The sequence below is a fragment of the Ornithorhynchus anatinus genome, chromosome X3 (genome assembly GCF_004115215.2).
Source record: "Ornithorhynchus anatinus isolate Pmale09 chromosome X3, mOrnAna1.pri.v4, whole genome shotgun sequence".
NCBI lineage: Eukaryota > Metazoa > Chordata > Mammalia > Monotremata > Ornithorhynchidae > Ornithorhynchus > Ornithorhynchus anatinus.
Genome location: NC_041751.1, coordinates 19,423,153 through 19,450,671, shown reverse-complemented (window position 1 = coordinate 19,450,671; position 27,519 = coordinate 19,423,153). Strand labels below are relative to the sequence as shown.

General features: G+C 44.1%; 1 protein-coding gene across 1 annotated transcript; it reads right to left on the bottom strand.

Moving 5' to 3' along the window:
* BPHL (biphenyl hydrolase like) lies at positions 1–27,519 on the bottom strand. The gene is made up of 7 exons (XM_029054031.2): positions 27,281–27,519; positions 19,417–19,520; positions 17,703–17,869; positions 11,199–11,352; positions 9,030–9,161; positions 5,840–5,963; positions 1–446 (listed from the first exon to the last, which is right to left on the bottom strand). Exons 1-7 carry the CDS (start codon positions 27,403–27,405, stop codon positions 359–361), a joined length of 894 nt encoding a protein of 297 aa, XP_028909864.1. The 5' UTR covers positions 27,406–27,519; the 3' UTR covers positions 1–358.

Here is a 27,519-nt window from a genome sequence, read left to right as displayed (position 1 = left end):
CACTGGGAGCAAGATGCAAGGTATTTATTAGTGACCATGTAATGCAGTCATGAAAGGCTAAAATAATCACAAGTTTAAGTTTAACTCAAAAGGAAATGAGAATGATTCCAGGCTCCGTCTATAATTACCTTTTGTAGCTATGGTATAAATCTGTCGTTTAAAACCCAGGCATTTTAAAAGACGTTGCCTCTGAACTTATCTTCCCCATTGCTTGGTACAGACAACCTAGAAAGAGCTTCACTAACACCACTATTATTCATGATTAGGCAGGATCTCATTTCCTTGTTTTAAATGGGCACTGGAACATTGGTGCAGGAGTAAATTTCCAAATGTGGCTCGACATGCTCCAACCATTTGTTCACTGTAGAAAGTCTTCAGCTAATTTGTTGAATTCATCCGGAAAGCATAAATGTAGGTTGTGCTTGGCTTCAGGCATTAGATGCAACCTAAAATGGAAAAGCAGATGAACTTCACCCATTCAGTAAGGCATTTAAAAACTCCCCTCCCCCACCATGTTATAATGTAATAACTGCTCACAGGGGGGAAAATGGTCAAACTCCTGGCGTATTTTAAGGGGAGGATAGAATTACTTTGCACTTCATTAAACTAACGTGCTCTGGCCTGGAAAGTTAGTTGGAGGTAAGGGATATGTGACAATTTGGAGAAAAACGTGTCCCTGGAACTAATAACAGTGCAGCAGAATCAGATTAGGCCCCGTTCAAACAGCAACCCTGTTTACAGCATCACACAGCCTGGTCCCAGAGAATTACTGACTAGAATTTCATATTCTCCCAAGCCCTTAGAACAGTGTTGTGCACACACTTGGTGTTCGATCAATATAGTTAACCGATTATCACATTGCAACCTATGGGGTATTACCTTTGTTTAATAAAAATCTACAGCAGTATTCATTCCTTGGCTATTTTAACATTAAAAGAAGAAATGTTTAAATCGGTTCATCTTAGATCAGTGGCTAAGTATACGTGTAGAGGAGATCCAAGATGAAAACCTGCATCCATTGAATAGTAGTAGGACTGGTATTTATTTAATTGAACATGCATAGAGCTATTATTAGGTCTAGTGCTTCCTTTATCAGGAAGAATCTTAAAAGCATAATTGATGTAGCAGATACAGCAAGATTGTCTAGTATCTACTCCAGGATTCAGTATAGCACTTGACAGTTAAGTGTCAATTATTATTATCAGTTGACAAATATTAACTTCATAAAATCACCCTTTAAGAGTGTAAGGATACATCTAAAATAGAAAGGCGTCATGGGCAACCCTTCGTTCAGTGAGACATTTTTGAACAAAGGACATTTTTCTTAGTAAGATGAATTCAAGGCCAAAAGAAGGCAGTTCTGCATTCTACAACTTGCACCCTTCACCCTCCCTGGAAAACACTATGTGGGAAGGCCTTGTAAAGAAATTCAAGCTGCTAGAGAACATTAAAACTCAGAATTCCTTTGAATCTGTCCTGCTTTATTGTCAACAGAAATCCAATCGTGAAGAGAACGCAGCAGCACAAACAGTTGTTTGTTCTGGCATCTGTTATACTGTGACTTCATGAGGACTTCCTATTATTTATGTTCCTGTAAGAATAGAGTTGTCCCGAAATCTAGACCCAGCGGTGTTGAGAGAGTGGGGCAATTCCAATGCTCTGAGCCCAGCAGGCATGCAGTAAACATTACCCAATGAAAGACTGCCACTTCTTTTCTTAACCAACAGGTAACTCAAGGTACCTAACAGAATGCTGCTGACCTGCCTAATTTTTCCTGAATGTCTCTGCAGCCTAGAGACTCGGTAAAATGAGTTAAATCAACCCCGCCCCTCCTAACCACATCCCAGTTTCATGGAGTATTCACGGAGTAGTATTCAAATAGAATTTACCCAAGAATGAAATTAATAAAAGGCTTTATTTGATAAGGGACTATTTTGCTCTCTTGCAACCTAGGAGATGAAAACCAGAGCACCATTAATGAGTAGGAAGCAGTCTAACCAGGGAATGACTAAGCCTGAGCTTCTTGATTAAAACGAGGTCCTGGACGTAAGCAGGACTCCCATCTGGTTCCAAGCAGAGTGAAGGGTCTTCCCTGAACCGCTCAGCAGGCTTAAGCCTGCCTCTCCCCACACTGCCAACAGTGCTAAGCGCTCAGTACAGTGCTTAGCACGCAGTAAGCACTACTCAATGAATAGGATTGAATAGAATGAATGCCCAATACGGTTGAATACTGGACTATATTGCTCCCTTCAGGCCCACAGCACTTATGTATACATCAGTAATTAATTTTTAAGGTCTGTCTCCTCTAGGCTGTAAGCTCATTGTGGGCAGAGTACATATCTACCAACTCTATTACATTGTACTCATTTATTTATTGAGCCCTTACTGTGTGCACAGCGCTATATCGGGCTCTCGGGAGAGCACATTACAACAATAAACGGACACATTCCCTACCCACAACAGCTCACATCTAGAGGGTGAGGCAGACATTAATATAAAGGAATAAATTACTCATATATACATAGCTGTATGTACTTGTATTTTCCCAAGCACTTGTAATAATAATAATAATGATGGTATTTGTTAAGCGCTATGTGCCAAGCACTGTTCTTAGCGCTGGCTGTAGAGTATGCTTGAACTCTCCCACGTGCTAAGTACAAGGCTCTGCCCACAGAAAGTGCTGGATAAATATGATTGATTGAGGGCAGGGAGTGTGTCTATCAACTGTCCTCTCCCAAACATTTAATTCAGGGCTCTGCACATACTCAGCGCTCACACCCCTCTAGACTGTGAGCTCATCCTCCTAGACTGTGAACTTGTTGTGGGCAGCAATGTGTCTATTTATTGTTATATTGTACTCTCCCAAGCGCTCAGTACCACTGAGCTTTGCACAGAGTAAGTGCTCAATAAACACAATTGAATGAAGGAATGAATTCATTCATTCAATAGTATTTATTGAGCGCTTACTATGTGCACAGCACTGTACTAGGTGCTTGGAATGGACAAGTCGGCAACAGATAGAGACAGTCCCTGCCGTTTGACGGGCTTACAGTCTAATCAGGGGAGACGGACAGACAAGAACAATGGCAATAGAGTCAAGGGGAAGAACATCTCGTAAAAACAATGGCAACTAAATAGAATCGAGGCGATGTACATTTCATTAACAAAATAAATAGGGTAATGAAAATATATACAGTTGAGTGGACGAGTACAGTGCTGAGGGGATGGGAAGGGAGAGGGGGAGGAGCAGAGGGAAAGGGGGGAAAAGAGGGTTTAGCTGCGGAGAGGTGAAGGGGGGGTGGTAGAGGGAGTAGAGGGAGAAGAGGAGCTCAGTCTGGGAAGGCCTCTTGGAGGAGGTAAGTTTTAAGTAGGGTTTTGAAGAGGGGAAGAGAATCAGTTTGGCGGAGGTGAGGAGGGAGGGCGTTCCGGGACCGCGGGAGGACGTGGCCCGGGGGTCGACGGCGGGATAGGCGAGACCGAGGGACGGCGAGGAGGTGGGCGGCAGAGGAGCGGAGCGTGCGGGGTGGGCGGTAGAAAGAGAGAAGGGAGGAGAGGTAGGAAGGGGCAAGGTGATGGAGAGCCTCGAAGCCTAGAATGAGGAGTTTTTGTTTGGAACCTAGTTTTGTAATTTTGTAGTTTTGTTTGGAGCGGAGGTCGATAGGCAACCACTGGAGTTGTTTAAGGGGAGTGACATGCCCAGATCGTTTCTGCAGGAAGATGAGCCGGGCAGCGGAGTGAAGAATAGACTGGAGCGGGGCGAGAGAGGAGGAAGGGAGGTCAGAGAGAAGGCTGACACAGTAGTCTAGCCGGGATAAAACGAGAGCCCGTAGCAGTAAGGTAGCCGTTTGGGTGGAGAGGAAAGGGCGGATCTTGGCGATATTGTAAAGGTGAAACCGGCAGGTCTCGGTAACGGATAGGATGTGTGGGGTGAACGAGAGAGACGAGTCAAGGATGACACCGAGATCGCGGGCCCGAGAGACGGGAAGGATGGTCGTGCCATCCACGGTGATAGAGAAGTCTAGGAGAGGACCGGGTTCGGGAGGGAAGATGAGGAGCTCAGTCTTGCTCATGTTGAGTTTTAGGTGGCGGGCCGACATCCAGGTGGAGACGTCCCGGAGGCAGGAGGAGACGTGAGCCCGAAGGGAGGGGGAGAGGACAGGGGCGGAGATGTAGATCTGCGTGTCATCTGCGTAGAGATGGTAGTCGAAGCCGTGAGAGCGGATGAGTTCACCGAGGGAGTGAGTGTAAATGGAGAACAGAAGAGGGCCAAGAACTGACCCTTGAGGAACTCCAACAGTTAAAGGATGGGAGGGGGAGGAGGCGCCAGCGAAGGAGACCGAGAATGACCGGCCAGAGAGGTAAGAGGAGAACCGGGAGAGGACGGAGTCCGTGAAGCCAAGGTGAGATAAGGTATGGAGGAGGAGGGGATGGTCGACAGTGTCAAAGGCAGCAGAGAGGTCAAGGAGAATCAGAATGGAGTAGGAGCCATTGGATTTGGCAATAAGGAGGTCATGGGTGACCTTAGAGAGAGCAGTCTCAGTAGAGTGGAGAGGACGGAAGCCAGATTGGAGGGGGTCTAGGAGAGAATGAGTAGATAACATTCATCGATGGACTGAACACCTGCCTCCTGGTTTCTCTACTGCACCAATATTGAACTCAGCCCTGAATGAATTTTAAAGAGCCAAAATGAGGTCCTGAAGACAGAGGGGTCAGCTGCAATTGGCTGACCCTTTGGGGCTGCTCAGTCCAAGGCGGGCCACCAAATTCCCAGTCTGGCCCTGTGAACCCCATCAGGGCGCAGCCAATAACACACTAGCCTCTGGTGGACTGAGGCAGAAGTTCATCCTTTGGCCACTCTCGCTGCATCTGGAGCACCAGCAGATGTGAAGAAAAAAAAGTTTGGTACTGTTCCAGTTCCCAAATGGTGATTTTTCTTTCCTCCAAAGATTTTTTAACTCTACAGAGATATGATTATTACTTAACCTTTTGTTTTGGGGAACATCTTCTGGATAAGTCATCTTATTTTCAATCACTCCAGAAGACGTATTGAACTTCTGGTGGGTACAGCAGAGCACTGCACTTAATGCTCGGAAGAGTACAGTTGAATTAATAAACGTCATCTCCATCTTGAATGCTTACTGTTTGCACAGCACTGTACTACACACTTGGGAAGGTACAATACAATCGAGTTGGCAGATGTGATCCCTGCCCACATGAACAGGGGGAGATGGACCTCAAAGTAAATTATTGGACGGGGAAATAGAAGAGTATAAGACTACTCACATAAATTCTCTGGGGCTGAGTATCAGAGTGCTTAAGGACAAGTGCACAGATGCCACGGAGGAAAGAGCAGATATGGGAAATGAGGGTTTAAGGAGGAAATGTGATCTTGGGAGGGTTTAGAAGGTGGGGACAGTAGTGCAAATAAGCACCCAAATATCCCTCACGCTTCATAGCCTACAGACAATCTCCCCACCTTCAAAGCCTTATTGAAAGCACATCTCCTCCAAGAGGTCCTCCCTAAGTCCTCATCTTCTTTTCTCTCACTCCCTTCGGCATCACCCTTGCCCTTGAATTTACTCCTTTTTTTCACCCCTCTCTCAGCCCCACGGCACTTACGTACACATCCATATTTATATTAATGTCTGTTTCCCCCTCTAGACTGTAAGCTTGTTGCGGGCAGGGAACGTGCCTACCAACTCTGTTATAATGTACTCTCCCGCATGCTTAGTACAGTGCTGTGCACAGGGTAAGCGTTCAATAAATGGCTGATTGATTTTGGCTGTTTATATTCTGAAATCCTATGTAATATGTTGGCAAGCCAGGGGACATAACTTACCGAGAACCTTTAACATGTTTGTGGATAAAATCTGCATGGAAGCGAGGAACAAGAGGATCTTTTTCACCATGTAAAATCAAGGTGGGGCACTTAATAAGAGGCAGCAAATGACGGCAAATGTTACCTGAAAAATGAATGGCACCATTTACTTTTTCTTTATTTCTGACATTTTTTAACACATCTACTTTGGGCAATCCTCTCGCCCAAGGTACAAGGATAAGACATCAGGCTCTTCCCAGTTCCACAGTGGGATCTCCTAAGGATTACCTTCAACATTAAGCCAGTCAGTTGGGTGAGTTCTGGATATTCAACAAGGCTTACCTGTGCAGTGGGCACAGAAGCATTTCAAAGTCTCAGGTTTTTCAATTCCTGACTTAGTTTTATTCCCATCCTTTACTTCCCCCCAAACAGAAAGTGATGCTTTCCTTCTGCATCATTCTTCACAGCTGCCTCTTCAAGAATACTGCCTCAGATACATTCTGTTGGAATGTACAAACTTAATAAGCTCAAGGAGAGCATTTTTTAAAGGGTTCTACTTTCACACACAAATACAGATTTTACAAAGAGCACCTAGAAAGTATCCTGCTTTGTGGTGAAAGTGACTATTTGAACAACGATGACCCTGACTCATTCTCTAATGTTCTCTGTATTGAGGGACTGTCATTCCTGATCGTTAAAAGGTTCCAGAATGCCTGCAGAAATTCATTTCTGGATGAAGTGACCTGCATTTGATATTCCGAGTTGCAGATTTGCCCATGACCCAAGTCTGGATACCTGCCTCGTCCCCCTCACTCCACCCTCCCCTCTCTTGGAGAAGCAGTATGGCCTAGTGGAAAGAGCACAGGTCGAAGGATCTGAGTTCTATTCCCAGCTTCACCACTTGCCTGCTGTGTGACCTTGGGCAAATCATTTAACTTCTCTGTGACTCTATCTCATCTGTAAAGGGGATCAAATACTTGTTCTCCCTCTGATTTAGACTGAGCCCCATAATAATAACAAAAGTTATGGTATTTGTTAAGTGCTTACTAGATGCCAATCACTGTTCTAAACACTGAGGCAGATAAAAGGTAATCAGCTGTCCCATCTGGGGCTTACACTCTCAATCCCCACTTTCCAGATGAGGCCACTGAGGCCTGGAGAAGTTAAGTGGCTTGCCCAAGGTCACACAGCAGACAGGTGGCGGAGGCAAGATTACAACCCAAATCTTCTGACTCCCAATCCTGGGCTGTTTCCAATAAGCCACGCTACTACTCCCCATGTGGAATAGGGACTGTGGCCAATCTGAATATCTACCCCAGCTCTTACTGGAGTGCTTTGGTGCATAGTGAGCACATAAATACCAAAATTACTATTCTAGAAACACCAGTGTGGCTCTTCCTTCTATTCATCCACTTTGCTCCGCTTCACTTCTCTACAATGCTTCTGTCTCCTCCCCCTTTCCCATGCCAGGACAATCCAGCACATGTAAAGGACCTCTTTTATTTTTTTTTTAAACTTTTTAAAATTCATTAGCCATGCTACCCCCACCTCCACCCCAGTGGGTCAGACTGCCAAAGCCAGGGCGATGGTAAGAGATTAGGTGGGATGGGGCGAGGGAGGCCCCTCCCAGGCGGCCTCCTCCACTGCCCTTACCCGCCTACCTCCACCAGACCTGGCCTCTCAATCCACAAGCCAGGGGCTACAGGCTGGGGGAGCCGGGGGGGAAGGGAGTTCGTCAGGGAAGATGGTGTGGCTGCTACATAGAGAAGTTCAAAAAAGAAAGGAAAACCCATAGCTAGTTATGGGTGTTGTGCTGGCTTGGAGGGGTTGGGCCAGCTGGGAGAAGCACTGGGGTACCACTGAGGCAGGGCCAGGGCCAGGGGGAGGTGGGGCAAAGCCGGAGAGGGAGAGGAGAGAGGGGGCAGACAAGCCGTACTGGCAGTCAAATAGAATGGACGGTGGGGTAGGGTGAGGCAGGGTGAGGCTTACTTTTCTCAGAAGGAACATTCTTCCCCCAACAGTGCAGCACCAGTTGCTGCGCTGGAGGGAATCCATCTGGAATAACTAATGCTTAGAAACAATAAAGTTTGATTTCATGGGTCACATTCTTTCTTCAGATTCAGGCAAATCCTAATGAAGACACAAGGTCTTCTGTTTATGTTCAAGTTAGAATTTGGACAATTTTCATTCTTTTGCTGCACATACACAGACTCTCATTCACTTGAGAATCTCAAATTTTCAGCTACTGAACACGGAACTCTCCATAGTCTCATTTCACCGAAGAAAATGAGGCCTAGGTTACATGATTTACCCCTGAAACTGGAAACAGAATGCAGTCCTGTCAGGATTCTCTTCTTTGTACCAGACCGTTACTAAAAACATATAATAAAAAAATAACAACAACAATTATTCTGCTTGCACCTCCATTGGTTTTAAGGCTTTGAGAGATAATTCACTTTTGCTCTATACAGAGGCAGAAGCTAGAGTGTTTAGTAAGTAGGTCAAATCTCAAATATGCTGTGATTGAAAATTTATGAAAAAAGCAAACCTTCCTAGTGCGCAATCCATGTGGACAGATTAAAAAAAAAGACTCCTCTGCTGCAATCTGAAAACGAGTTGCCAAAAAAGCTTCAAAGTAAAGACTTGTGTCATTAGATGAAGAAAATAGGGCTAGAGGTGGAAAAAAAGCAGCAGCAGCCTCATAGTCTAGTGGAAAGAGCCTGGGCCTGAGAGTCAGAAGGACCTGGGTGCAAATCCCAGGTCCACTGCTTGTCTACTGTGTCACCTTGGCCAAGTTACTTCACTTCTCTGTGACCCAGTTATCTCATCTGTACAATGGGGATTAAGACTGTGAGCCCACTGTGGGACAAGGATTGTATCCAGCCTGATTAGCCAGCATCTACTCCAGTAATTAGTACAGTGCCTGGCACATAGTAAGCACTTAAATACCATACCATTAAAAAAAAATGTTCCTTAGCCTCAAATCAAATTATGATGGGACTTGATATTACACCACGTAGACTAAAATAACAATGTTTTAAATTTATCAACTTTTCATTTGTAGCACTAGGAATGAGAAGATTCATGAATGTCACCAGGAGATACAGAGAAGTTTTCTATTTTCCATTGCTGGGACTTTTTCTAAGGGATTTCATTCAAAGAACTTCTCTTTTACCCCAAATTCTGCACTCTGCTAGCTCAAGGAACTCACCATCTGGTTGGTCTCTGAACTGCAGTATTCCATCCACCCATCCTTCACAGGTTTGGGCCAAGTACTTATATCCGTAGAGGGCTTCCAGAGGTTTCCTTATTCTCTCACTCCAGTTTGAAACATCTCTGATACCTGAATAAAAATGATATAGAATGTGCACACTGCATTTTTTAGAGAGTGACGAATTATACCTGAACTGGATTTTTTTCACATTAAAACAGTCTAATCAAGCTAAATTTTAACTCACAGTCTGTTCTGCAACCACTTCGGTTTTCTGCACAGAATTTGCGCAGTGAGAAGCAGCGTGGCTTCAAGGTAAGAGCATAGGACCGGAAGTTAGGGGACCTGGGTTCTAATCCTGCCACTTGTCTGCTGTGTGACTTTAGGTTAATCACGTAACTTCTCTGAGGCTATTTCCTCACCTGAAAAATGAAGTTTAAGTATCTGTTGTTCTTGCTCCTTAGACTGATAGTCCCATGTGGGATTGTATCTGACCTGATTACCTTGCATCTACCCCAGCACTTAATACTGTGCTTGGCACATAGAAGGGCTTAACAAATATCATAACTATTATTATTACAGTGTAAAGGACATAAAAATAAGAAAGCACAGTTTGAATTTCATCACCCCGCTCGGGTGCAAAGGACAAATAAGAGGTTTCTAGTTATATCGATAAGAGGTATCACAGGTAAGGGGCAGATCCCCTTTAAAAGTAGCAACAGCAGCAATTCACATTCACCTTTTAAAAACAGTTTTGTTGTTATTAGTATGATTATTGTATTTGTTAAGCACTTACTATATGTCAAGCACTCTTCTAAATGCTGGGATAGACACAGGTTAATACTTATTCTACTTTTTAAGCTACTTCCTTACAAATTATTTTGATCAAGAATCTCGAATAACCACATCATCTAGGAATATATCAAATCTTGCTAACCCAGAGAGCTAGAAGACCTTCCTGTGTAGTATCAGCCTACCATATTTTGCAATGCCCTATTTTACTCTGTCCATAGACACAAATACTAACAAGAATATCTATGCTTCCATTTTCGCAACAAGTTAATCTGAATGGCCGCTGAGAGATGCCGGTCTCTCCACAAAATAGGCGTGGAAATTACATTTCAAATTTAAATTTGAACTAACTACCTGAGCCAATGGGTGGTAGTAAGTTTCAGAAAATAGTAGAGGTAAGATTTGGGCAATTACCAAAGGGAAAGTACAGCAGAGCACAGTATTATGATCGACTCATGTTATTTGGTGTCAGAATAAGCAATTTCTTTTTATGGTATTTACTAAGTGCTATGTACCAGGCATTGTTCTAAGTGTTGCGGTAGATACAAGGTAATCAGGTTGGGCACAGGCCATGTTCCACATGGGACTCAAAGTCTTGATCCCCATTTTACAGATGAGGTTAACTGAAGTACCGAGAAGTTAAGTGAGTTTACCCAAGGTTACACAGCAGACATTATTTTCCCTCTGTAAAATCCCAAGGCAGAGGTCTGGTCCTAGAAGAGCTGAAATGACAGACTGTCATGGATCTAGACTCCTATGAAAAGTCTATGTATCTACTTATGACATTAGCCCACAAATATGTCAACAGAATGGACATTCCTCTAACCAAGCAGAATATAATGATTCATTTTTTTAAAACAAAACGGGAATTCTTCATGTTAGTTTCTTTCCTAAGATGTTAATTCCTTATATCAATTTTTTATATCCCTAGTATCATTAGTGATCCTTTCTCCCAAGAACAACACTCTCTAAGATAAATTCTATAATGCTTTGGGTTTGCATTATATTATTTTCTTTACTAGATTTGTATAATTTTTGCACTGAGGAATAATGAAACCGCATAATGTTACAGCACTGTTTCCACTCTATATTGCACTGTAACTACCCCAACACTTAGTACAGTGTTGGCACACCTTAAAAGTGCTTAGTACTGTGTTTGGTGCACTGTAAAAATGTTTAGCACAGTGTTTGGCATAATGTAAAAATGTTCAGTACAGCTTTTGCCATAATGTAAAGTGCTTAGTACAGTGTCTGACAGTAAAAATTCTTAGCAAATACCATTACAGTTGGAGGTATAAAGGTAAAGTGAATTTTGAGCTGGGATCAAGGTGGGGGAGAGGAAAGGGGGACACCAAAAGTAACAGTTTAGCAACTTACCATGATAAATCCTTTCATCCTCATCAGTAACATAGGCATTTGCTCCCCAAATGACCATCTTGTGAATATAAGTCGGATACCTGGCGGCTGCAATGAGTGCTGTTATCCCGCCATCACTCCACCCCAACAGAGAGACCTTCTTAAAATTCAGCGTCTGGGGGAAGTAATCATAACAATAAAAAAAACGCAAGTTATTGATCTTAATGCTAAAATGAGGAATAGAAGAACTTTAGTAATTACCAATTGTAAGACGATTCAGTCGTAAGCTCCTTGAGGACAGGGTTTGTGTCTACCAACTCTACCATACTTTCCCAAACACCCAGTACAGGGCTCTCCACAATGTAACTGCTCAAAATCAACTGGGATTAAAAAATTTGGCTAACTAGTGATCAAAGAATTCGATTTTGTGACAGTTAATTTTCAGAAGTAAATCAAACAATCAGTGATATTTATTGTGTGCTTCCTGTGTGCAGAACACTGTGCCAGGAAGAGTGCAATATAACAGAGTTGCTAGATATGTTTCCTGCCCACAAGGAGCTTTCAGTCTAGAGGGGGAGATAGACATTCATATAAATAAATTACAGATATGTACAGAAGTGCTGTGGGGCTGAGGGTGGGGTGAATATCAAGTACTTAAAGGGTACAGATCCAAGCGCATAGGCGATGAAGAAGGGAGAGGGAGTAGGGGAAAAGAGGGCTTAAGTGGGGAAGGCCTCTTGAGGGAGATGTGCTTTAAATAAGGTTTTGAAGGCATCCTCCCACCTTTCTCCCTCTTGCCCCTAGTGACCTGGCTACCCACTTTATTGAGAAAACTGAAGCTATAAGGTATGATCTCCCTAAAATCTTCCCTGCTCCTCTCTCATGAGGAGATCTCTGGCCTTCTCTCAAAATTCACCCGCTCCACCTGCACATCTGACCCCCCCAACCCTTTGCATCTTATCAGAACATTTGCCCCCTCTCTTTTTTTTCTCCCTGACCACTATCTTCAATTGTTTCCTCTCTACTGACTTCTTCCCCACCACTTTCAAACATGCTCCCATCTCTCCTAACCTAAAAAAACCTCACTTGACCCCCAAACTCCCTCCTACCATTCCTCTCTAAGCTCCTTGAGTGAGTTGTTTACAACGCGATCTCAAGTTCCTCTCTTCAAATTCTCTCCTTGACCCCCTCCGATCTGGCTTGACCCCACACATTCGATTCGTTACCAAGACCTGCCGGTCTCACCTTTATAATATCGCCAAGATCCGCCCTTTCCTTTCCACCCAAACGGCTACCTTACTGCTACGGGCTCTCGTCATATCCCGGCTAGACTACTGTGTCAGCCTTCTCTCTGATCGCCCTTCCTCCTCTCTCGCCCCACTCCAGTCTATTCTTCACTCCGCTGCCCGGCTCATCTTCCTGCAGAAACACTCTGGGCATGTCACTCCCCTTCTTAAACACCTCCAGTGGTTGTCTATCGACTTCCGCTCCAAACAAAAACTCCTCACTTTAGGCTTCAAGGCTCTCCATCACCTTGCCCCTTCCTACCTCTCCTCCCTTCTCTCTTTCTACTGCCCACCCCACACGCTCCGCTCCTCTGCCGCCCACCTCCTCACCGTCCCTCGGTCTCGCCTATCCCACCGTCGACCCCTGGGCCACGTCCTCCCGTGGTCCTGGAATGCCCTCCCTCCTCACCTCTGACAATCTAATTCTCTTCCCCACTTCAAATCCCTATTTAAAGCTCACCTCCTCCAAGAGGCCTTCCCAGACTGAGCTCCCTTTTTCCCCCTCTACTCCCTCTACCCTCCCTTCACCTCTCCGCAGCTTAACCCTCTTCTCCCCCCTTTCCCTCTGCTCCTCCCCCTCTCCCGTCCCACCCCTCAGCACTGTACTCGTCCGCTCAACTGTATATATCTTCATCACCCTATTTATTTTGTTTAATGAGATGTACATCACCCTGATTCTATTTATTTGCCATTGTTTTTATGAGATGTTCTTCCCCTCGACTCTATTTATTGCCATTGTTCTTGTCTGCCTGTTTCCCCCGATTAGACTGTAAGCCTGTCAAAGGGCAGGGACTGTCTCTATCTGTTGCCGATTTGTACATTCCAAGCGCTTAGTACAGTGCTCTGCACATAGTAAGCGCTCAATAAATACTATTGAATGAATGAATGAATGGCTTCTGTCCCCTTCACTCCACAGAAATTACCCTCTCGAAAGTCACCAATAATCTCCATCTTGCCAAATCCAACTGGCTCTACTCCATCCTAATCCTCCACAACCTCTCAGCTGCCTTTGACACTGTCGACCACCCTCTTCTGGAAGAGATTACAACGGAATTAGCAAACACACTCCCTGCTTGTATCAAATTTACAGTCTTGCTTTGGGTTTCAGGGGTAGGGAGGGTAAAACATTATAGGAGTTGAGTTTGCTCTGGGGAAGGAGTTTGCTTCTCTTAACGCCAATACATTTTGTGAGCAGTTCTTACTGGTAGCAGGAAATTAGAGAAGTTCCATTCTGTTGTTGCAAAATAATCCACATTACCACTATATCACCCCTCCTTTGGACTGTGACTTCCTGTTTCAAATTCAGCTGCCTGGAAATCTGATGTTTTACCAAAAAATAAACCTCTCCTTTGGGGAGGGAGAAGTGAGAAAACTGGCTGATCCAGAGGACAGAGTGGAGTCACTGTAATTAAGGGCAAAAGAAAACGATTTAATCCCTGCAGAGTAATTATTAACTAAAGAGATCAGGAATATACAGGTAAAAGAGACAGCTGCTGAAAATAGCTTGAGAGCTTATTAAACTTAATGGCAAATTTGTTCTTTGAAAATCCTAAATGGATGGACCTAGCTTATGTCTGAAGCAGAGAGCACAGCATTTTGAAGAATTTCATATACTTTCCCCAAAAAAAGAACAGCACTTCAAGATCATTGCTATTATTATGATCAATATTATTCTGGTGTTTGTTAAGCACTTACAATGTGTCGATCACTGTTCTAAGCACTGAGGTGGTTACAAGGTTAATCATGTTGGACTATGCCACCTGTCTATAATGGATCTGCCATTTGCCTGGTATGTGACCTTGGGCAAGTCACTTAACTTCTCTGTGACTCAGTTAACTCATCTGTAAAATGGGGATTAAGACTGTGAGCCCCATGTGGGACATGGACTGTGTCCAACCTGATTACTTTGTAGCAAGGCTTAGAACAGTGCCTGCACATAATTAGCACTTAACAAATACCATAAACAAACACAGTCACAGTCCAACATGGGACTCTCAGTCAAAAGTGGAATCTGGCCTATAGCAAACCATTTCAGTAAAGGGATCTTGCCCTCTAATTAATCTCTTCACTTCTTTCATTTTTGAGGATTATTCTTCTCTAAAGACCTGGGAAAAATGTTTAACCATAGAGTAAATCTACTCCTTCAGTTACTCTGAAAGTGATAGATCTACTGTCCTTGAAAGAAAAGGCAAATACGAAATGACAGAAGAAAAGAGCTAAAGAACAAATTCTTAAGGTGATGTCAAATACAAAGAATATTTTGTTCTTTCTAGGAAAGAAAGTTGAAACAGTTTTCCTTGTGTGGACTCAGAAACCCTGGAGTTGAAATCAATCAAACCATCCATGGTATTTACTGAGTGCTTACTGTGAGTACACTACTGTACTAAGCACTTGGGAAAATAGAGAGAAAGAAAAAGGAAAATTAGAAGACCTCAAATGGTGAAAATCAGCTTGATGACTATGGAGAAGTATAAAAAGGGAGCACAACCTTACACTGTGAAATCATGAAAGACAAAGGAAAACAAGAAATGTAGCTTCAAGAGAAACAAAGAAGTGTTCTCCAACTCTAGAAAGTAAAAGATAATGTAGTCTGCTGAATGCAAAATGTGGAAGGGAGGTTGATAAAATAAATAGACTGTAAGCTCCTTGTGGTCAGTGAACTTGTCTACCAACTCTGTTGTATTGTACTCTCCCAAGCTCTTAGTAAACTCTCTGCACACTGTAAGCACTCAGCAAATACCATTGATTGATAATAGGTGACTCTGAAATGCCCGAGACCATTAATGCTCTTTTAAAAAGATACTTTCTCTTTGGCAAAATAAATCCAAATGTGAAGTGGATGAAGTCAAACTAGAGAAGAGAAAACTACTTAAAAAGACATCAGAAAAAAGTAGAATCAGCTCAATTCTGACAATAATTTTGACTTGATTCAAGAAATTGTCAGTTATTATCACAAAGCCATTAGCTAATACTGAAAACAGGCAGAGGGCAGAGAAGCAGCATGGCCTGGTGGAAACGGTATGGGTCTTTTAGTCGGAGAACCTGGGTTCTAATCTTAGCTCTGCCACTTGTCTGCTGTGTGTATGGCCTTGGGCAAGTCACAATTTCTCCTCTGCCTCAGTTTCCTCACCTGTAAAAGAAACCAAATACCTTTTCTCACTCCTACTTAGACTGAGAGCTCCAAATGGGACAGGGACTGTGTCTGACCTGATTATTTTGTACCCACTCCAGCGATTTGTACACTGTTGGGCACATAGTAGGCCCTTAACAAATACTATTATTATTATTACTGTTATAAGGGAAGCAGTGTAGCCTTGTGGAGAGAGCTTGGGCCTGGGAGTCAGAGAACCTGGGTTCTAAACCCAGCTCTGCCTCTTGGCTGTCACTTAGGCAAGTCACTTAACATCTCTGGGCCTCACTTACCTCAACTGTAAAAGGGGGTTAAGACTGAGTCCCATGTGGGACATGGACTGAGTCCAACTTGATTATCGTGCATCTACCCCAGAGCTCAGTACAGTGCCTGGCACATAGTAAGCACTTAAAAAGTACCATACAAACTGGAAAAGGCAACCTTGGGGCCCGTTTTCATAGGAAATAGAGGCGAGGGTAGTTTAGGTCAGTTAGCTTCAAAATCTGGAAAAATATCAGGGCAAAATCAAGGAGTAAGTAAAAGTAAATAAGATCCTGCTGTGAAAAGCAAAGTGTCAGATTGAATTACCTATTAGAGGCCCAAACCTTTAAATAAGAAGCAATAGCTGTAATAGAATTGAGCTTCAAAAAGCTTAAGTGACAGACTCTGTAACAAACTAAGAAGCTATGGCCTGGGAAGTGAGGAGGAGAAGCACAACCAGGCAAAGAGTCATTTCTGAAATGGAATGGTTGAAGGCTTGAATGTTTGAAATCAAAAAGTATCCCATACAGGGTAACCGGATTTCAAACAGGAAAAATTGGGATACTGAAATCCTGGAGGGGAAGAGTGCTGATATCTTGACAGCAATTCTTCATTGCCCCATTTTAGAATGGTTTATCCTTGACTTCTGCTGGGAGGGTTGTTTTTTTTATTTTTAATGGTATTTATTAAGCACTTACAATGTGCCAGGCATGGAACTAAGTGCTGGAGTAGACACAATTCATGTCCCGCAATGGGTTTACAATCTTAATCCCCATTTTAGAGATGAGGTAGCTGAGGCCCAGAGAAGTGAAGTGACTGGCCCAAGGTCACACAGCCAACAAAGAGCAGAGCCAGGTCCCTTTGACTCCCAGGCCCCTGCTCTTTCCACTAGGCAAGACTGTTTCTCATTCTGCTGTTTTTCACTTTGCAAATAGCAGGAAGAGTTAGGCAGAATCTCCAGCTTTGTTGCATACTCCTTGCACGAAACTTCTTGCGGATCACAGTCCAAACCTGTGCTGGATCTGGGCTGGACTCAGGTCCCCTTTTAAAGTTCTTCCCTGTTGAGGACTTTGAAGGTTGGGGTTAGGTGGAGGCACTTCCTCACCTCACCCTCTACCTGTTTTCAGTATTAACTGAAAACTTTGTGGTAATAACTGACAATTTCTTGAAGGACTGTCACTGGGGCACTTCCATACATATTCTTTCTTATTGTGGGCAGGGAACGTGTCTCCCAATTCTGTAGTATTATACTCTCCCAAGTTCTGTTCGCAGCAACTGCTCAGATATCACTGATGGTGATGTATATTTGAACACACAACAAATTCCCCCTTCTGGTACCCTAGGCTACTACCGTGAAAACTGAGAAAGCTTTAAAGGAGTTGGTGTAACATTGAACTGAGAAGAGACACTTTAAGACTATCTGCAAATACGTGAAAGATTATTACGAAGATTACAGTCATCTCCAGAGGCAGGGATTGGCCTATTGGCATATTATTATGAGAATAATAATAAAAAAGGTAGTTGTTCACTACTTACTATATGCTGTGCACTGTGCTAAGTGCTGGGATAGATAAAAGATAACTAGTCTAAGTAACAGGGAGAATATGTAGATGAGGTAACTGAGGTCCAGAGAAGTGAAATGACTTTCCCAAGGTTACACAGCAGACAAACTGGCAGAGCCGGGATCATAATCCAGGGTCTCTGACTCCTAGGCCAGAGCTCTTTCCACCAGGCCATGCTGCTTCTCATCCTTTCAATTTCTATCATTTCTTAATTTCCAATAAGTCACCTTACAATTCAAACAACAAAAATGGGAACAGAGAACTTTTCCCGATCCCATGGAGTTACCTTCATCAGATCAACAGCATCCTTTGCATCCCTCTCGAAGAAATTCACTGGATAATCCCGCTGGGGAGGGATAGAATGTCCATAACCTCGAGGATCCCAGGCCACTACCGTGAAGCGTTGCTTGTTCAGGTTCTTAAGCTGTGGTCCAAAATCACTCTCCCCGCTCCCTAAAAATAGTCACATGGTTATCCATAGAATGGCTCTTAAATCAATTTAATAAGATACAATTTTCTACTATATAAGTCTATAAAATGGGGAGGGAGAAAAATTTCAAAATTTGATATCTAGCCAGGATCCAATTTTAAGTTTGAAAATGTCTCACAAAGAAAGACTATTCATTTGCCTGGAGTAAATGCTTGTGGATGGGGGGGGTATCCTTTCTCCTCCCTGCCTCTCCTGTCCTCTTCCCCAGACTCTACTGTGTCAAGGGCAGAGTAGTATTAAAACCCCACTCCCAACTGCCTCCCCACAACTTTGGCACTTTAGATGGCCACCCAGCTTGAATAGAAGCAGGTTTATGGACCTAACGTCGTATCAGCATCCTAAAATGATGGTTTCCTTTATTCGGTGACAAGCAGGAGACCCTGCAGTGCCATTTATAATGATGAAGAGAAGAACTCGACTACAAAAAAGCCATGTTTCATCAAAATGGGATGGACTTCATTTTAAACCTTTGGATGCTCTGACCACACAGGGAATCGATTTTCTTATGTTTTGCCAACCACAGAATCTCACAAACAGATTTGGAAAAAAATCTACATGAAATGGGACAGATTTCTACTTAGGTTGAATCATTACTCCTACTATGTAAATTTGTATGAAATCAGGTAACAGGCTGGTAAAAAATTTGAATAGAAATGAAAAATGCGGCCCACAGCACTGTCCCTGCAGTTCTAAGATACAGTAATCATAACGACTTCAGTAAATACAGAGAAGCAGCATGACCTAATGGATAGAGCACAGGTCTAGGAGTCAGAGAGAACTGGGTTCTAATCCTGGCTCTGTCACTTTTCTGGTGTGTGACCTTGGGGAAGTCACTTAACTTCTCTGTGCCTGTTACCTCATCTATAAAATGGTGATTGAAACTGTGAGCTCCCTGTGGAGCAAGGACTGTGCCCAACCTGATTAGCTAGGATCTACAATACCAAATATATAGTAAGCCTTGGTCAAAAATTTAGCAAGGGCTTTCTGGGCCTTTCTACAATGCTGCATTAAGGATCTGAAATAAGAGGTGGAAGATAGCTTAATTTTCCATATGAAAACCATCACTAAAGACAAAAAAAATACATGACAGAAATAAGCAGTCCTTTTGGATTAACAAATAAAACACCTAATGCTTTGGTAGCAAAGTACACTACTAAATACTGTCCTCGCCTTTAGGTGGATCAAATGGTTCAATATTTTTTCTGGTGGGTTAACTTTCTTCAGGATCCAGGGTTCAGTCAATAAATAGCCTCTTTTTTCTGTGACCCCTTCTGATACCCTAGTGACTGGACACAGTAAGCATTTCTCAATATATCTTCCAGAACAATTATACAACATCAAGAGACAGAAACAGATCTGCAAAATATATCAGCAAACACGGATGAGTTTTCTAAGCCACTGAAATTTGCTGTGATATATAAGATGTAATAGAAAAGAAATCTAATATCAGTAGGTATGGAGAGTAAACCATGAAATATTAAGAGTTCTAATAAAGATTCAAACTGCAGACCTAACATTCCAGGAAGCAGCAGAACTGCATGTTCGCCCTCTCCAGTTCGACGATAATGTAGGTGAACACCATTCACTTCCACTTTAGAAGAGGTAATTGAGGTGCTAGAAGAACAGCCCCCAAAAGAAAATTATTCATCAAAGCTAATTTAACATGAAGATTCAGCTTTTTTAAACTATTTTAACTATCAACAACAGCATATATAGATTGTAAAGAGTCACTTTCCATTACACTTAGCTCCCGCTGCCCATCAATCCAGTTCACAACATTGAGTGCTACTGTTAAAACTAAAACATGAATAAGGTGCAAGTTTTTAAATTGAATGCTGCTAACAGAGGATTCACTGTAAGCCTTGCCAGGTGTGGGATAAAGCAAACTTGGTTTTCTCTCGGCTAATTATCAATTAAGCATTATCCCAACACCGGTATTTACTGAGTGCTTACCAGGTACAGAACACTGTACTAAACACTTAGAAAGCACAATAGCCACGCATGATAGCCACAATCTCTGTGCCCAAAGGGCTTATAGTCTATAGGACCATGGTTATGATCACTTTGCTGATTTTGTGAAACAGTGCAGTCTTCTCATGTTCATGCTTCTTCAGCCCAATCATCACCTCCTGTGTGCCTGATACAAGGATTTTCAATGAGTCTCTTTCCCTGAACTGGAAGAGTTTCCCAGATTCTAGAAATTGGATATCGATATGGGCTCCAACATTCCTTGTTTCCTCAAGCACTGCTGAGTAGAATAAATTGCTTAGTACTGGGCGTCAACACACAGCCCTGCTTTGACTTCCAGTATGTTTGAGGTGTCCAGAGATGTCAAAGCATGAGGTACTCAGGTGACTCAGTCGACTGCTGGCATAATGGTTAGACCTGGTTGTTGCACAGTGCTTAAAAAGTGCTTTTGCCTAGAATACTTCTCCTTTGCTGCCCAATGCACTTACCTCCAAAAGACTATAATGGCTGCAATAATAATGAAAATAATATACTTATTAAGCATTTACTATAATAATAATAATAATTATGGTATTTTTTAGGCACTTACTACGTGCCAAGAACTGTTCTAAGCACTGCAGTAATAATTATAATAATAATTACAGTATTTGTTAAGTGCTTACTATGTGCCAGGCACTGTACTAAGCCCTGGGGAGGAACACAAGCAAATTGGGTGGGACATAGGAAATTAAAGATAATCAGATCAGGCACAGTCCCTGATCCCCCTCTGGGGTTCACAGTCTAAGTAGTCAGGAGAACATGTCACAGATGGGACATTTCACAGATTTCACAGATATCCCATTTCACAAATGGGATAACTGAGGCACAGAGAAGTTCAGTAACTCGCCCAAGATGACACAGCAAAAAAGTGGCAGAACCCAGGTCCTCGACTCCCAGGTCAGCGTTCTTTCCACTGGGCTACGCTTCCAGATTTGACACATGGAGGACCCGCCTCATACCAAAAATTCCATGTTGCTGGAACACTTCTTTAGGTTAGCCTCTGGTTGGTCTTTGTACCTTTTCTGTTGGCTACTTCTTGCTCTAGTGCTAAGTTCTCCATAAATGATCAACTGGGACATTCTTTAACCATTTGTCAGTACCCGGTGACTTCTACCCGGTGACTTCACCACCACAGCTGGGCTCTGCCTGTCATGGCCTCAGGGCCCTATGTTCCCACCTGTCTGACAGGGAAACTTCCAGACCTAAAACCCGCACAGAGGAATTGATTGTAGTGATGGTAGTTTGTGCAGAGACACCCACACGCTCTCACCCCTGCCACTCATGTTTTTACCAGAGCACTATTTTACCCCACTGGTAATGCAAAAAGGGTCTGGCAAGGCCCGTCCAATGCAGGCCACCATCACTAGTGTACAGCACTTAGAGAGGTCTTGAGTACCTCGATCTCGCCTATCTCACCGCCGACCACTCGCTCATGTGCTGCCCTGTCCTGGAACACCCTCCCTAATATCCGACAGTGATGCTCCCCGCTTCAAAGCCTTATTCAAGGCACATCTCCTTCAAGGGGCCTTCCCTGACTAAGCCTTCCTTTCCTCTTCTCCTGATCTGGCTCAGAGCTGGCCATAGGGAATTTTGCAAGGTGCCGGGAGGTAACAGGCTACCTCCTGAAGTAGCCCTGTACGACCCTCCCTTGCCTTACACAATTACTTGGGAGCCCTTCGGTCAATGCTTCTCTTCACGCGTCTTCCCCAGCAAAGTTGCCATGAGACCTACATTGTTTCAACGTTGGATCGGTGATCTTGCCTGGGTTACGTTAAGTATACAGGGAATGCAGGAGGCAATGCCCGGCACATTGGCTGTGACGATCCCCAGAATAAGGCCATATGGAGTACACGATGATGGTATCTGTAAAGTGCTTACTATGTGTCAAGCACTGTTCTAAGCACGGGGGTAGGTTCAAGTTAATCAGGTTGGACACGATCATTATCCCATATGGGGCTCACAGTCTTAATCTCCATTTTACAGATGAGGTAACTGAGGCCTAGGGAAGTTAAGTGCCTAAGGTCACACAGAAGACAAGAGGCAGAGCCGGGTTAGGAACTCAGGTCCTTCTGACTCCCAGGCCCGTGCTCTATCCACTAGGCCATGCTGCTTCCCGTGGCCTACTGTTTTCGGTGTGTGCTTGTGGGTAGGCTGCTGTTTGTGGAGTTCCTTTGCTTGCCACTTCGTCCAGGTTTTAGAAAGTTGTTTTTCCAGACAGGGTGTGAACAATGGGATTTGCAAAACTGGGTATCCAAGTTTGGGAAAGCGTATTTTAAGAGATTAAGTGAAATTCTCTTCCAGCGGCAATGGAGAACAATAAATGAATGCTTAAATGTCACTTTCTCAAAATGGAAACGATGGTCACTGTTCCAATCCTTTCACTAGTTATGGAATTTGAAAGGACTCCCATTTAATTTATGGATTTCTTGCCAGTGTGCATCCTTTTCTGTCTGATCCAAGACAGAGCTGAGGAACTGCATGCCAGAGCACAAGCCCCAGCGGTGGGATGCTAACACCAAAATCGGAGAGTAAAGGAAGACCCCAGGAGCCTAGTAAATCATAGGCTCAGGATAAAACGGGTAAAAGATTACAGGGTTTCTTCACCTCTTCTCTCTTATTCCCACCCTAGTTATTAACTATGACTTGAAAAACTGCTTAGACAATGCATTGGACAAAATCCTTGCCAATGCCAGACTATTAAAAGCAGTCAAGTTTTTTTTGTTAAAAAAACAAGAAAAAACAGACAAAAAGACTTAACTCTAAAATAACGTTGAGAGGATATCTCAATCAGTGGTATTTAGTGAATGTTTACTTTATTAAGAGCACTCAGTGAGTGCTCAATAAATTCGACTGAATGAATGAATTCTTGATGACCAATGGGCTTGGTCTGGTTCAGCTTATTCTATTCAGTCACGCTCCAAGAGGCAAATGTAGGATTACACTTCCGCATCTCTGGGAAACTCTTCCCACTCAACAGAGTTCGAACATCGTCCACATTCTTAGAGAATACCATTCCACAACTGTTGTCTGCAGATGTCTCGGTGCCCTAAGAGCCCCGACCCTAGGAGACACATAAATGACTGTCAACCATGTCACTGAATCAGCTAGAAGTACGGACTAACAAAAAGTCTGAAGAAATCTAAAGTGATGTATCAGCCTGCACTGTGAATCCATACACACAACCAAAATTTATAAAGGCAGAGCAGATCTGTCACAGAATCCTATTACCTAGGCAGCACAATGACTAATAATTGACAAGGAAGTAGAATCAAGGTGACCAATATTTTTGGGGGAGGGACTTGTTAAACAGCGTGCAGCAGCGTGGTACCAAAGTTTCTGACCAAACAAAGTCTGAAAAGCTGTGATGTTGCCCAGCTTTCTCTATAGTTGCAAGACCTGGACCCACACAAATGCTTCATCTGACTTCTTGAACAGTTTCCCTAGCACTACTCGAGGGCCAGACGCAATACCACATGGCAAGACATCATCATGAACAATAAAAGTTCTGGAACGTAGTTAATTTCCTGGTATCGAAGCTATGCTCACCTTAACATAGCGATGTTGGGTGACAGCAAGGTACCCAAACAGCTGCTTTATGGAGAGCTGAAATTGGGAAACTGAAAAGCTTAGACTGTACGCCTGTCAAAGGGCAGGGACTGTCTCTATCTGTTACCGATTTGTACATTCCAAGTGCTTAGAATAATGCTTTGCACATAGTAAGCGCTCAATAAATACTACTGAATGAATGAAAACATTTGAAGAACACGGTAGAACCAAGATCAGACAATGCTGTATCCTAACTGAAAACTGGGAGTTAATTGCTGAGGACAGATCAGTATGCTGCACTGCCATCAGGCAAGGAGTGACTCTTTTTGAGCAAAATCCATCACATTTATTGAGTGCTGCGTAGACAGCACTGCACTAAGACATTTGGGAGAGTACAATATTACAGGGTTAGTAGACACATTCCCTCCCCACAAGAAGCTCACAAGCTTCCTAAGGCATGAAAGATGATGCACAAGAGAAAATAGCATGAGGAGCTGTAAACATTAAATGCAAGGGGCAACCTTCTTGAGTGTACAATGTGTCTGAGACTTGGATCCCACATTGGTCTTTTCAGCTACACACACACAGGTGAATTTCACCATCAGCAGTGTCTTCAAACACAATGGGCAACTATGTTTGTGTATAATTTGCTCAAATGCTACACGTACATCTACATATGATCTAGATGCAGTATGGAGAAGCAGCATGGTCTAGTGGACAGAGCACGGGCCTGGGAGTTAGAAGGACCTGGGTTCTAATCCAGGCTCTGCCATCTGTCTGCTGTGAGACCGTGGGCAAGTCACTTTACTTCTCTTGTGCCTCAGTTACCTCACCTGAAAAATGGGGATTAAGATTGGGCTAATCCAATTTGCTTGTATCCACCCCAGTGCTTAGTACAGTGCCTGGCACATGGGAAGTGCTTAAAAAATACCACAATTATTAACTGAATGTAGTCTATGCTCAGGCAATTTTCAAATGTAAAATTTCACTACTGCTCCTTTAACACTGAAGCTTCTTGTCTTTCTATATTTCTCTTCATCCATCTACTTTTATTAAACTGCTCCTTTCTCCAGTAATGTATAACAGAGAAGAGGGAAGAAATGAAACGTGTGTAGTGTAAAGGGATGTTTGGGAGATCTTTGATAAGCTTCTAAAAGCAGGCAGATCCCAACTGATGCACCCCGATATAGTGCATATTTACTATTTACTAAAATGCGGCACTATGATTCTGTAATTTCAGTAGGCCCCAATTATAACAAGCTCTTAAAGAGTACAGTTAGAATGTAATTAGACTTTTCTTTGCATTTTGTCTGCTCAGCCACACTGAGAATCAGGACTGACAGAAGCACTCTAGGTCTATTTGCTCTCCTGCAATTTCTCTTGGTTGTTGATTATTTACTGAAAAGAAAGGAAACCCTAGTTCTCTGCAGTGAAATCTGTGAACCTAGCCACATGTCATCAGGCTGGTTAACTTCCCACAAGTCTTTACACAAAAATGAACACACTTAACAAGCTCAATTAATCATAAGAAACAAATGTGGAGAATGGGCATATCAAAGTAAAGCTGATTAATTTCACAACTGGGGAGGTTTGGATTAAGTAGACAAAAGCTTTGAAGAACTGTGGATTCCCTGTTCCTTAGATTCAATTCAGAGAGTTTCCAGAAACCTGTTCTTTTAGCCAGGAAATGTTTGAACCACAGACAGTAATATGTGTCTAGCACCTATTTCGTTACGATTGTCTTCAACCAAGATTAATTATGGAAACAAAGGTGGCCAGATTAAAAATATTATCAGTACTTTGTTTTGTTTTTTCCATTAAAAAAGATTGAGACCTGACTTCCATGTCTGAGACATGACTTGGGAAACGCTGGGTCCCTGTTTGGCAGTGGACAGAGTAAGGCAGTTTAGTAAAGAACACTCTCCTTAAAATTTATCCTTTCCCAACTGATGTTGGCTCCTCTGCTTCTCTTTTTGTTTGCTGACCATTTTAAGGGCCTTCTTAAGGTTTAACAGCTGGCATGCAGCCTGCCCGGTCCCCACAACGCTAGGACATGGAAGTCATTGTCTGAATCTTTTTTGATTGGAAAACCCCCAAAATATTGATAATCTTACTTACCTTGCCACTTTTGTTTTCATGATTAATCTTGGTTTTTGGGGAATGGTATTTGTTAGATGCTTATTATGTGCCAGGCATTGTACTAAGTACTGGGGTAGATATAAGCAAATCAGGTTGGACAGAGTCCATGTCCCCAAAGGGGCTCACTGTCTTAATCCTCATTTTACAGATGAGGTAACTGAGGCACAGAAATTAAGGGGCAGGCCCAAGATCATACAACAGACAAGTGGTGGAGGATCTGGGATTAGAACCCAGGGCGTTCTGACTCCCTAGATCCATTCTCTATCCAACATGCCATGCTGCTTCTCTCACCTCCCTGTTCACAGAGACAAGGCGTGCAGGCCTCACAGTTCCAAAAAATCCCTGACAGGGAAAGCAAGGCAAGAGAAGCGGTATAGTTTAGCAAAAAGAACTGAGGGGTTGGGAGTCAGAAGGGTGGGTTCACATCTTGGTTCTTCCACTTGCTTGCTCTGTGACCTTGGGCAAATCCCTTGGCTTCTCGGTGCCTTGGTTTCCTCATTTGTAAAATGGGGATTCAATACTCGTTTTCGTTCCCAGTTAGACGGTGAGCCTCATGTGAGCCTGGGCCTCTGTCCAATCTGATGATCTCGTTTGTGTCTTTCCCGGTACTTAGTACAGTGCCTGGCACACAGTAAGCGTACAGAGAAGCAGCATGACTTAGTGGAAAGAGCACAGGCTTGCAAGTCAGAGGTCGTGAGTTCCAACCCCGGCTCTGCCACTTGTCCCCATGTGACTTTGGGCAAGTCACTTCGCTTCTCCGTGCCTCAGTTACCTCATCTGTAAAATGGAGATTAAAACCGTGAGATTAAAATCAGGTGGGACAACCTGATTACCTGGGCCCTACCCCAAGCACAGAACGGTACTTGGCACAAAGTAAGCGCTTAACAAAATGCCATCGTCATCATCACTGAACAAATACCATCAAGATAATAGCCACGAGAAGGAGCATGCAATGGCGCCAAGGACTGGGGATCGGGAGACCCGGGTTCCCAACCCAGCTCTCCCTCTCGCCTCCTGGGTGACCTTGGGCAAGTTACTTAACTTCTCGGGGTCTCAGCTTTCTCCTCTGTAAAACGGGAATTAAACACCATTTTCCCCTAGGATGGGAGTCCCGTGTGGGGCAGTGACCGCGTCTGACCTGCCAGCAGTGTAGCTATCCCAGCTCATGGCACACAGTAAGTGCTTAAGAAATACCACCGTCATGATTATCGTTATTAGGTCCAGTCCGGTGGACCCAGGGGATAAGGAAAGGAGTTGGAGAGGGGAGGATTTACGAGAAGCACCCTGGCGTAGTGGATAGAGCACAGTCCTGGGGGTCGGAGGTTCTAAGCCCGGCTCCACCATCGGTCTGCGGCGGGAGCCGGGGCAGGTCATTTGGCTTCTCTGGGCCCCAGTTACTTCACCTGCAAAATGGGGATGGAGACTGTGAGCCCCATAAGGGAGAAGGGCCCGCGCCCAATTCAGCTGGCTTGTATTCTGTGCCGGGCACCTCGGCGCTGGGAACGGTGCCCGGCCCGGGGTGGGGGGTTGAACAGATGCCCGCACCGTTCAGGATGAGGAGTGGGCACCAACCGGAAGGCGCAGCTGGAGGCGAAGGGGACGGGAGTCGGCGGGGGGGAAAGGGAGTGAGGGCGGGGAGAGAGGGGCCGCCGGGCCGGGGCGCGGAGCGGCGACGTCGTTACCCATAGGCGGCAGCCAGCGCGGCTCGGGGCTCCGGGCTCCGCTTCAGCCAGGGGAGGAGGAGGAAGAGCCGCCGCCGCCGCAGCAGCAGCGGGACCGAGCCCGGGCCCGGCCGCCCCAGCGCCATGCCGGCCTTTCCGGATGGCCCCCGCCTTTCCGGATGGCCCCCGCCCACAAAGCCCGGGCTGGGGAGGCAGAGGCTCCGGGGTCGAATCCCGCCTCCGCCGCTCGGCAACTGGGT

Excerpts from the sequence above, each read along its gene's own strand:
- BPHL (XM_029054031.2), bottom strand. The coding sequence starts at position 27,405 with ATGGCGCTGGGGCGGCCGGGCCCGGGCTCGGTCCCGCTGCTGCTGCGG. Across the intron at positions 19,521-27,280 it reads GCGCTGGCTGCCGCCTATGG|CACCTCAATTACCTCTTCTA; the intron begins GTAACGACGTCG and ends CTGTTCTTCTAG. Across the intron at positions 447-5,839 it reads AAACATGTTAAAGGTTCTCG|GTTGCATCTAATGCCTGAAG; the intron begins GTAAGTTATGTC and ends TTTCCATTTTAG.